This window comes from Marmota marmota, unplaced genomic scaffold (genome assembly GCF_001458135.2).
Source record: "Marmota marmota marmota unplaced genomic scaffold, marMar, whole genome shotgun sequence".
Lineage (NCBI taxonomy): Eukaryota > Metazoa > Chordata > Mammalia > Rodentia > Sciuridae > Marmota > Marmota marmota.
Window position 1 is genome coordinate 11,123,721 of NW_025999943.1, and position 11,792 is coordinate 11,135,512.

The 11,792-nt window shown below is 41.4% G+C and overlaps 1 protein-coding gene across 16 annotated transcripts in view; it reads left to right on the forward strand.

Moving 5' to 3' along the window:
* Window positions 1-5,724: 5,724 nt before the first annotated feature.
* The window catches only part of LOC107153800 (zinc finger MYM-type protein 5-like), a 33,198-nt gene continuing 27,130 nt past the window's right edge, over window positions 5,725-11,792 (forward strand). For 2 of the 16 annotated variants that reach the window (XM_048801439.1, XM_048801445.1), the window contains exons 1-2: window positions 7,077-7,210; window positions 8,072-8,140. Coding sequence is in view for 1 of the 16 variants with exons in the window: in XM_015499353.2 (XP_015354839.2) it covers window positions 7,614-7,702; window positions 8,072-8,140 (158 nt within the window). In the remaining 15 variants the exon portion in view is untranslated. Of the gene's footprint in view, window positions 6,729-6,951; window positions 7,040-7,076; window positions 7,356-7,396; window positions 7,703-8,071; window positions 8,141-10,190; window positions 10,339-11,792 lie in introns of those variants that run through there. The other 14 variants (XM_048801441.1, XM_048801446.1, XM_048801443.1 and 11 more) reach the window with 14 other exon arrangements.

Genomic DNA, 11,792 nt, shown 5'->3' on the forward strand with positions numbered 1-11,792 from the left:
TTTTAAAAGCATTTTAAGGTTTCTTGTTTTAATAGTTTTTTGTTTTGTTTTGTTTCGTTTTGTTTAAGTTATAGATGAACACAATACCTTTATTTATTTATTTTATGTGGTGCTGATGATCGAACCCAGTGCCTTCTGCATGCAAGGCAAGCACTGAGTCACCACCCCAGCCTTATATATATAAATTTTTATTGTAATATTTCAATATTATATCATGAAAGTTTTAATCACAAAAGCACAGAGATTAGTGTAATGAATCTCTATACTTACTACCCAGATTCTAAATTGGTAACAATTTTTCTAGTCTTGCTGCATCCATATTTTATTTCTCTCCTTTTATCTCTGAAGAATTTTAAAATAAACCTCAGATTTCAGTATCTGAAATAGAAATATATCAGAATGTATTTCTAAAAATTAATAACTTTTTCTTATGTATTATATTAGTCTCACACATAACAAATTTTCTAAAAACGCCTTCATATTATGAAATATCCTACTTGTATTCAAATTTCCCCATGCAAAAAAAAAAAAAAAAAAAAAAGCTTTGTTGGCTCTATAAGGGCTTCACAATGGATCTGATCATTGTATATCTAAGTTCTTTTTTAATCCAGTTCCTATTTAATATATATTATATATAGATAAATAGACAGTTTTTTGTTGTTGTTGTTGTTGTTGTTTTTTTTGGGGGGGTACTGGGGATTAAACCCAGAGGCCCTTTACCACTGAGTTACATTCCAGCCCTTTTTATTTTTTGAGACAGGGTTTTGGTAAGTTGCTGAGGGCCTGGCTAAATTGCTGAGGATGGCCTTAAATTTTCTATCCTCTTGCCTCAGCCTGCAAGTTGCTTGGATTACAGGTATGTGCCAACATGCCCAGTGAAAAGAAGGTTTATTTAGCTCCTGGTTTTGGAAATTCAAAGTCTAAGATTGAGGGTAGACACTGTTCTTACCTCTGGTGAGGTTGTTGGGTAGTGGCACATAATGGTGGAGGCACATGAAGGAATAAGCAGTCACATCCCAAACAAGAGCAGAGAGAAAAGAGCAGGCAAGGGCCAGGCTTCTTCTTTTATAACAACCCTCTCACCAAATCTACCTTCTGCACAATGACCTAAGGAGCTTCCATTAGGATCCACCTTCCAAAGTTTTGCCATTCCCAATAGAGTTGCCCTGTGAACCAAGCCTCCAATCAAAATGTGCCTTTGGGGAACACTACCACAGCAACCCAAAACAGTCACCATTGAAATAACTGAGGCAACAATTTCTTACCCTAAAAATTGACAAGAAAAAATTAAGAATTTATATGCCTGTAATTCAAGGTGCTCAGGTGGCTGAGGCAGGAGAATATCAAGTTCAAGGACTAAGCAAGCAATATAGACTCAAAAATAAAATATAAAGGGCCAGAGATGTAGCTCAGTGGTATAGTGCTCACCTAGCATATGTGAGGTAGTGGGTTCAATCCCCATTACTGTTAAAACTAAATCTATCTTGTTATTTGTAATGAACTGTGTTTTAGAGTAACAAAATAACCATCCCCAGCTAATAATACGGATACTATAAGTGTATATATTTTTCTATTTGTTAATTGTATAATTATCTACATATATAAAAAACTCAGTTATTCAGATTTTTGCCTCATCTTGGTTTTTAATCTGCTTAGTCTATCAGTTTATGAGGAGAGTATATTAAAACTTTCAAATAGGTCTGGGGATATAGCTCACTTGGTAGAGTGCTTGCCTTGCATGCACGAGGCCATAGGTTCAATCCCTAGCACAAAAACAAAAACAAACAAACAAAAACTTTCAAATAAAACTGTTTATTGAACTGGGTATTGTGGTTTATGCCTGTAATCCCAGCAACTCAGGAGATTGAGACAGGAAGACTGAAGATTCAAACCAGGCCTTAGCAATTTAGCAAGGACATAAGCAATTTGATGAGACCCTGTCTCAAAATAAAAAATTAAAAGGGCTGAGGATGTGGCTCAGAGATTGAGCACTCCTGGGTTTAATTCCCGGTTAAAAAAACAAAAACAAAACAAAACAACAACAACAAAAAAAAACTGTTGGCTGATTTACCTAGTGTTTTTATTCTATTTTTTTCTTTTCCTGTATAGTTCTACAATAATGGTGTGTGAGTTTCCTAGAGTTGCTAATAAAAACTACAACAAACTTGATGGCTTCTGTTTATTCTCTCAGAGTTCTGGAAGCCAGAAGTCTGAAATCAAGTTACCAACAGAGCCATGCTCCTTCCACAGGCTCTAGGTAAGAATTATTTCTTGCCTCTTTCAACTTCTGATGGCTTCAGACATTCCTTGACTTGTGGCAGCATCAGTCTACTCTGCTTTTGTCTTCACATGTCCTTCTCCTTTATGTTTTCTCTTATAAGGACATTTATCATTGATTGGTCTTAAGGTCCACCCTAATACAAGATGGCCTCATCTCAAGACACTTAATTATATCTGCAAGGACATTTTTTTCCCCCAAAAAGATCTCTTTCACAGGTTCTGGGTGATGTTTTTGAGGGGGGTACCCTTCAACTCACCATAAGCAGCATGTGTTAGGTACATGTATGTGATGAGAGTTTAATCTTCTTGCTTGGTTGATTGTAATATGCCTCTCACAGTCCTTTATTTTATATGTACACATTACCATATTTAAATCTATGAAAATCATGGCATTTGCAGGTAAAATCATGGCATTTGCAGGTAAATGGATAGCACTGGAGAAGATAATGCTAAGTGAAGTCAGCCAATCCCAAAAAAACAAATGCCGAATGTTTTCTCTGATATTAGGAGGCTGACTCATAGTACGGTAGGGAAGGAGAGGAATAGATGAATTCTAGATAGGGAAGAGGGATGAGAGGGAAAGGGAGGGGGCAGGGGATTAGCAAGGATGGTGGAATGTGATGGACAACATTATACAAAGTACATGTATGAAGACTTGAATTGGGTGTCAACATATTTTATATACAGAGATATGAAAAATTGTGGTATATATGTGTATTAAGAATTGTAATGCAAAAAAACCAAAGTACGTGTATAAAGGCATAAATTGGTGTGAATACTTTATATACAGATATGAAAAATTGTGCACTATATGTGTAATAAGAATTGTAATGCTTTCCACTGCTGTCGTGTATTTTAAAAAATTAAATTTAATTTAAAAAAATCTATGTTTATGTTTATATACATAGATGTGCACATATGTATATAAATATATAATGCCAAGAACAAATGATGTGGAAGCTGTTAATTAGGAGTTGCATTGTTTGCAGGGAATTTAAAGACTGATAAAATATGCTAAGAGTTTGTGAGCTTTTTATTATCATTATGTTGGAGCAATTTTAAACAATGTCAGTGGTAAAATACTTGTCCCCACGGCCAAATAACTTTAGTTGTTCTAGGTTCTAAACAATTATTGCAGTTATTATTGAGTTTTTTTTTAATTTAGTTATAGATGGACACAGTACCTTTATTTATTTTTTATGTGGTGCCAAGGATCCAACCCAGTGCCTCACACATGCTAGGCAAGTGCTCTACCACTGAACCACAACCCCAGCACCATATTATTGAGTTTTAATAATAAATTTGTTAGAAGTCTTGAACTATTAAATTTGGAAGGCTCAGAGAGATCATCTAGTCCAGCCCCATGGGGTTATAGAACTGGAGACAGAGGCCCATAGAAGGGAAGGTTATACAGCAGAGTGGGGCAAAACCAAGACACTTCACTGCCACTACCAGGAAAAAGGAGTCCTATAAAACATAGGTTATCATCTTACATCTGGCTCCCTAATCAGCAATCACATTCAGGGGGCCACCAAGTGGGAAGAACACTTCTGCCTGAGTCCATTCCTTAGCATGACAACCTGCTTCCACACACTTTGGACCTAATTCAAGGATGTAGGGGCTTACCTTGGGAGAAGCAACAGAGCATCACCTCTTTCTATTGCTTCCTCTCTACCCTGGAGGACTGGGGCTGTCAGTTACCTCTGTGCCCTCTAGGGATCTTAGCCCAGGGCTGACACTTTGTAATTCAGAGAAACAGTGAATAAAGCAATATGTGGTTTGCCAAATAATAATAATAATCTTGTTAACTTCAAATACCATGTTTTACTGCTTATCATTTAATACACATTGTATTTTTCATAGAAATTAATTTGGGAAACTCCCTAGATGGTAATAAAGATTCAAAGGCAGACCACCTGGCTCCAAAGATTGTGTGCTATTGGTCACAGTGTTACTCTGCCTTCACATTAGCTTGAGATTATCAAGAGATTTATAACAAATTGCATGTGTTCTTGTTGCTATTTAACACAGACACAAATGTTTTCCAATTTTGACTTTCCAACATCCTTTATTATTCTATATTATGAAATAGGAAGTGGGGCTGAGAGAACATAAGAGACTACGACAGCATGATAATTAACACAAATAGAATGTAAATGCCAGTCTTCTCTGGAAAGCAAAATGTAGTTCACATACATCCTTTTTTTTTTTAAATTTTAATTTGTTATGTATGACAGCAGAATACATTACAATTCATATTACACATATAGAGCACAATTTTTCCTATTTCTGGTTGTACACAAAGTAGAGTCACGCCAATTGTGTCTTCATACATGTACTTAGGATAATGATGTCCATCTCATTCCACAGTTCATATTGTCTCTTTAGTTTGCGCAGGTCAGTTCAGGTACCAGAGTGGAAAATAGTTTTATGATATTAAATTTATTTATTTATTTTTTGTGGTACTGGGGATGGAACTCTACCACTGAGCTACATCCCCAACTCTTTTTAAAAAAATATTTTTAGTCATAGATGGACATAATAGCTTTATTTTATTTACTTTTATGTGGTGTTAAAGATCAAACCCAGTGCTTCACACATGCCAGGAAGCACTTGACAACTGAGCCACAACCCCATCCCCCCAATTATTTTTATTTTGAGAAAGGGTCTCACTAGTTACCCAGGCTGTCCTTGAACTTGCAATCCTCTTGCCTCAGCCTCCCAGTCACTGGTATTACAGATGTGGGCCACCATGCCCAGCTGGTGTGTGCTTTTGTTCCTGTCCTTTCTTAAGCAGTTGTGATAGTCATAAAACCTTCATCAGATGGAGCACCATGATCTTGGACTTCACAGTCTACAGAACCATTAGCTAAATGAACTTCTATAGTTTATAATTCACCATCTGAAACTGTAATATTCTGTTATAGCACTAGAAAAACTAAGGCAACCTCCTGAAAGGGCAGCATGCTGAGGTGACAGTTGCCATTTCTAAACTTGTCATTATCAGGGAAAACAAATTTTATCAACTTTTAATCTTTGAATAGAGAACTTCAACAAAAATAGGACTTCAGAAAATACATGACTAGTGGCTACTAAGCCTAAGATTTAAAATCTCTGGCAGACTTTATGGAGTTTTTCTCTGTAAATTCATTGTGTATCTGGCTTTGTACCTACAAATGCTTAACAGTTATTAAAATTTTGCCCTTTCCTTTAATACACACATTTAGTACATTTTTCCAACCATTAATTGAAGACTTAAAAAAAATGCTGACATCCTCCCGAGAACATCCAAGAAATACAGCATCAAGCAATATACAAAGGCTTAACCTGCACTCTTGCTATAATCCATGAACAAGCATGTATTAAGTGGTTTGTGTATTACTGTCATTGAATAAGCCTGAGTCTTTATCATACCTTGGAGGGGATAATAAGAGGGGAAACAATTTTTTTTTTTTTTAATCCTATTTCCAGACATTACACAGCAACTTGGTATTTCACCAAATTCATTCCAACCTAACGCGGTCAGTCGTAGTCCCACCAAGAACCGCCAGGGCAAGAGTCATCATTTTCATCTTTACGTGGAGTCTTGGAAATCCACAACATGACGTCTTCGCGTTAGGCGTAGACGAGGAACAATTGGACCCTCGTGGAGGTGGCCCGGGTCTCTCCGCAGGGGTCTCAGTGGGCGGAGAAGCGATGGAGCAGGCGTTTGAGTGCGGCCTCCATCAATCCTTGAGGACTAGGCAATGGTGGAGTTGTGGGAGGGCCAACGCCCAGGTTTCCGCGCCGGCGACACTGAAAGATGCCCCTGGACAGGTTGGTCCTTCTGGCGGGAAGAAGCGCCGCTCGGGGGAGCCCACAGCTCTCTCCATCTTGGCTGATGGAAGTGGGCAGCGGCGTCCGGGTCTCCCCCCGGTCGTGATGGCCCATCATGGCCACACGGACTCGTACTTCGAAAGTGGTAGCCGTTCCCTCCGCCGAACCAGAGTCCAGTCGGGGCTGCTCGTGGACGAGTTTCCCAGTCCCATGGGGTTCGGTTCTGAATGGGCCCCAGGTTCCCCCAGCAGTTCCAACAAAATGGAGGACGTCGTCTCCTCTTGCTGCAACCAGGACGGGAAGTGAGGGGACTGTTCCCCACCGGGGGAGGCGAGGGAGGAGGGGCTTCCTCGATGCTCAGGTACCTACTTAAGCTGCGTTCCCGACCTCCCCCTCATCCTCGCTCTAGTCATCCCGGGCGTCCTCCCTCGCTGGAGCCTTCCAGGGACTGGAGAGAACGTTGGGGCATCGAGGCCGCATCTCTCCTCGAGCCGAGGAAACGGCCTGGAGCCCGGGCGCGAGGACAAGTGACCCCGCTTCAATTGCTCCCGGCTGTCCCGGCTCTGAGAGTCAGAGGCCCAGCGACGGAGCCAGGCAGCGGATTCCCGGGCTCCTGAACCCAGCCGGACCAGGTGCGTGGGGGCGGGGCGAGGCGGGAGGGGCTAGGAGAAGGGACGCGGCGGGAGCCGCGGAAGACCATCGGTGGGGGAATGGAACGGCAGAGCAGGAGGTGTGGCCCGCGACTGAGGGACAGTCGTTCGGACCTCCCCACGAGGGGTGTCCTGAAGGAAGGCCAGTGTAACCAATGAGCGTGCCCGAGGCACCCAGGCTCGTCTCCGACCGCAGCCAATGAGCATGCAGAGGGCGGAGCATATGGGGGTTCGTTCGCATTGCGCCTCCGCCTTCTCATTACCAGCGCTAAAGCCGCAACTGGAATCTGTAAGTACGTGTTGCCGAAGGGGGTGGGTCAGGGGAGGGGAGATTTCATTCCGCGGAGCCATATCTAGAACCCGTGAGGCTTATCCTCGCTTTCAGGGTCGTGGAGAGTAGGGGTGGCTAGAAGCGACGCAGCCTCCTAGGGAGGAGGCGGAGGCTACTGGGGAGGCGGAGAAGGGTGAGGGCAGTCTCCTGAGCGTCCCACCGTTTCGGGCTTGATACCCTTTGGTGCGGCCTCCGTAGCCGCTACCGCGTCGGGGCCTCAGTGGCTCTTTGGGGCGGCGCTCCTGTCACAGGCACCTTAGGTGCGGCCCGAGGGCTGCGTGAGTGTGGTGGCGGCCGAGCGAGCCTAGTGAGGCGGTAGCCAGGGGTGGGCTGGGAGGTCTCGGGGTAATTTTCTCTATTTTCTGCGGGGGAACCCCGGCCGGCTTTGCTGCTCTCGAGTCTGCCCTCCTAACCTGTCGTTGGAGCCTACGTCCCCCAGGTTTTTTCGGGACTAAGATTGTTGCTTTTGTCCCACCGGCTCCCCTTCTTAGCTCTTATCTTGCCCGGCGCTGCGAGGCTTCTTGGGCGAGTTCCTAATGGCGGACCTGGAGCTAGTCGCCAACTGCCCGCAGACAAACCTCGGGTCCAGGGCCACTACTTGCCGCAAATGCTGCTCAACCGTGACGTGAGCTTCCCTCTGCGTATTGGTTCTCGAGTGTCAGGGATGAAGCTGGGTGGGCAAATTTTGGAGGGAATACGAATCCCTTGCTGGCGCTGAATCAACGTTTGCCCTGCCCCCTCTCTTCCTAGGAGCTGACCTGGTGCCCTTAGCTCAGCTCACCCAACCCCACCCCGAATTCTGTAATTTGAAGAAACAGGTTTAGCTTTGTCTCTATGTTGTGGTTTTGGTTTTCTTTGAGTTTTTCAACAACGTGCGGGGCTGGCAGAACCGCGCAGTAACTTCATGACCTATCCCTTTACATCCTCTTATGTTGAGGAGTTGGTGGCACCACACAGTTTGGTTGTAAATCATTTTTTATCTCCTCTACTCTAGGACCCGGAATCACCTTCAGGGCAATTTGGTGAAGCTTTGGCAGAAATTAATACAGAAAATATCTCTATTGTGAGTCATTTTATCCCATTTTCTTGTTTAATATATTTAGTGAAATAGTAGGTTGTTCTTCCTGTGAGATTACCTCCCTGTTATCTTGAAGGCAAAGAGTAATTATTTTGAGTGGCCTCTGTCCCCAGAGCCAAGCAAGGATAATCTCCGTGAAAGCACTGGAGTGACTGCTGGCATTTACACAACTGCTACTCTCTCAGGGGCTTCCAAAATAGGACTGTTTGTTCCATTTTATAGAATGCATTTAACATTTTTGTCTTCCTTTCCAGTGGATAGATTTTTTTTTCTTTCTGGATTTTTAAATAATTAAAAATAAAACATTAAAAGAAAAAACTATGGCTTGTATTATATTTGAGGAAGATTGATTTATATCTATATCTATGTATATTTCTGTTTTTTTGGTTTTTTTTTGGTACCTGAGATTGAACCCATGGGTGCTTAACCACTGAGCCCTTCCCCCCCCCCCATCCGTTTAGTGACAGGGTCTCCCTGAGTTGCCTAGGGCCTTGCTAGGTTGCTGAGGCTGACTTTGAACTTGCAACCCTCCTGCCTTGGCCTCCCAAGCTGCTGGGATTACAGACCTGTGCCACCACATCCAGATGATTTATATACCTTGACAGTACTCCAGCTGCATCACATCAGGAAATTCATAATCTAGTTGTAGCATTTACTACTGAATTAGCAGTGATTGCCTTGTCCCTTCATTATGGTTAATGGGCTTTTTCTTTGTTACCAGAAAGTACTATGTGTTCCTTGTGATACAATGCAGATGCTCCATTCTCCGTCATCTATTCAGTTAATGATTTTAACACCAATGATGATTTAAAAAAAAAAAAAAAAACTCCTATTTTTATCATGTGGGATTCTGTTGTGTCTTAGGTCTGCTGCATTTTATCCTTTCAACACTGATCATTTTTCTATTGTTCAGCACAAAGAACTTTGTGATTCACTTATTCTCCATGCTTTCGTAGTAGTATTACAGCCTTCTCTTTGCTGGAGTTGCTCCCTGCAAACTAAAATTGTTTTGTTTTGTTTTGTTACTGGAGTCTTAACCCAAGGGTGCTTTACCACTGAGTTACATCCCCAGCCCTTTTTATCTTTTTTTATATTTTGAGACACTATCTCATTGAGTTGGTTAAGGCCATCTCAGTGGGTTGGTTTGGGCCTTGCTAAATTGTTGAGGTTGTCCTTGAACTTGGCCTCCTTTCTCAGGCTCCCAACTCCTGGGCCTGGCTGCAAAGTTAAACTTATTGCAGTTGTTTTATTCTTCTTTCTTTTTTCTTTCTGTTTTTTTTTTTTCCTTTCATGAAAATTGAGGCCAAGGCCTTCCTTACACGTGCTTATAGCTGACCTATATTCACAGCCCTACGTTTAACTTCTTACACAGTACTTCTAAACCACACCTCTTTAAGGACACAATGTCAGGATATAGAGTTTTGTGTCTAGCTTTTAGGAACAGAAATTACTTCAAGTGGATAATTTTCACAGGATTCTTAGAGTGGTAACATTGGAGATTCCATAGAAGTTTGGTGAGATGATGAGATGTGGGGTGTGGTTCTAGAGCTATGATGGATCTTGTAGGAAAAGGAAATTAATGAGAACTAAAAAGAAAAAGATTGGCCAGGTAATATGTCACTGACTCAGTTATTAGCACTTAGGCTATTTTTCTCAGAAGTCATCAGGTATTTACGCCATGCTGTTGTGCAGAGGATTTGCTTTTTGTGCCAGCCAGAGTAAGGTTCAAATCTCTGCTCTCATACTTTGGCAAGTCAGTTATTCTGTGAGCCTTTATTATGTACATTTTACAAATGAATAAAGTAAGTATCTTCCTAAGATTGTTATGAAGATTGTAAAATTCTTGGGCCATAAATTATGGGACACATACATAAACACACATGTATTTAGTTAATGGTAATTAATGATAGTTTTTTATTTTTCCTTCTGGTAATTGAACCCAGATCTTCTTATGCTAGGCAAGCATGCTATCACCTACCTACATCCCCAGCCCTCTTTATTTTTTTTTAATTTTGAGGCAGGATCTTGCTTAGCTGCCCAGGCTATCCTTGAACCTTCCTGCCTTAGCCTGAGTAGTTGGGATTACAAGCATGTGCCACCAAACCCAGCCTACGATTCTATATGTGTATGCACATGGGCAGGCGCTAAGCATGTGCTGGACCCCTGAGCTACTGCCTAACCTTGTAAGTATATAGAATTTGTGTCCTCTTTTTTTCCTGAGATTTCCTCAGTTATATCTTTCAATACTTTTATTGAGTTTATTCTGTTACTAAGTGTTTAATTCCTGGCATTTTTAAAAATTAGAAATGTAAAACTTTAATGATGTTTGCTCATCCCTTATCCATCTAGAGTACTAATGATAGTTATGTGGTTTTTCATTTTCTTTTTTCTGCACTGTCATGTTTGTTTTTCCTCCTTATCTTATTTCACATTAGAGGCTTTCCCCAATACTTTCAATTCTTTTTTGTTTCATTTCTGTGTTTATTTTTTGTTGTTGTTCTTTTTAGTTATACATGACGATAGAATGTATTTTGACATATATACATGGAGTATTACTTCCCATTCTTGTGGTGTACATGATGTAGAGTTACACTGGTCATGTATTCATATATAAACATAGGAAAGTTATGTCTGATTCATTCTACTGTCTTTACTATTCCCAACCCCACTCCTTTCCCTTCCTCCCCCTTTGTATAAACCAGTGAACTTCTATTCTTCCCTCCCACCCCCTTTTTGTATGTTAGTATCCACATATCAGAGAGAACATTTGGCCTTTGGTTTTTTGGTATTGGCTTGTTTAACTTACCATGATAGTCTTTATTGGCAGTTGCCACAATTTCATTCTTCTTTATGGCTGAAATACTTATTTTTTTAAATATATTTTTAGATGTTGATGGACCTTTATTTTCTTCATTTATTTATATGTGATGCTCAGAATTGAACCCAGTGCCTCACATGCAAGGCAAACATTCTCTACCACCGAGCCCCAGGCCAAATACTTCTAATTCTTGGCTAGCCTACTTATGATTAAGAATTATTGGGGCTGGGGTTGTGGCTCAGAGGTAGAGTGCTTACCCAGTGTGTGTGGGGCGCTGGGTTTGATCCTTAGTTACCACATAGTAATAAAATAAAGATATTGTGTCTACCTGTAACTTAAAAAAAAAAAATGTGAACTACAACCCAGACATGGTGGTGCATTTGTGTAATCCCAGCAATTTGAGAAACTGAGGCAGGAGGATCACAAGTTCAAAGCCATCCTCAGCAGTTCAGTTAGGCACTAAGCAACCTAGCAAGACCTGTCTCAAAAGTAGTGGTGGGGCTGGGGGGTGCCGGGGTTGTGGCTCAATGGTAGAGTGCTTGCCTAGCATGCATGAGGCACTGGGTTCGTTCCTCGGCACCACATTGAAAATAAATTTAAAGAAAGATATTGTGGGATCAACAAATGGGACTTACTCAAACTAAAAAGTTTTTTCTCAGCAAAAGAAACAATAAGAGAGGTAAATAGGGAGCCTACACCCTGGGAACAAATCTTTACTCCTCACACTTCAGATAGAGCCCTAATATCCAGAGTATACAAAGAACTCAAAAAATTAGACAATAAGAGAACAAACAACCCAATCAACAAATGGGCCAAGGA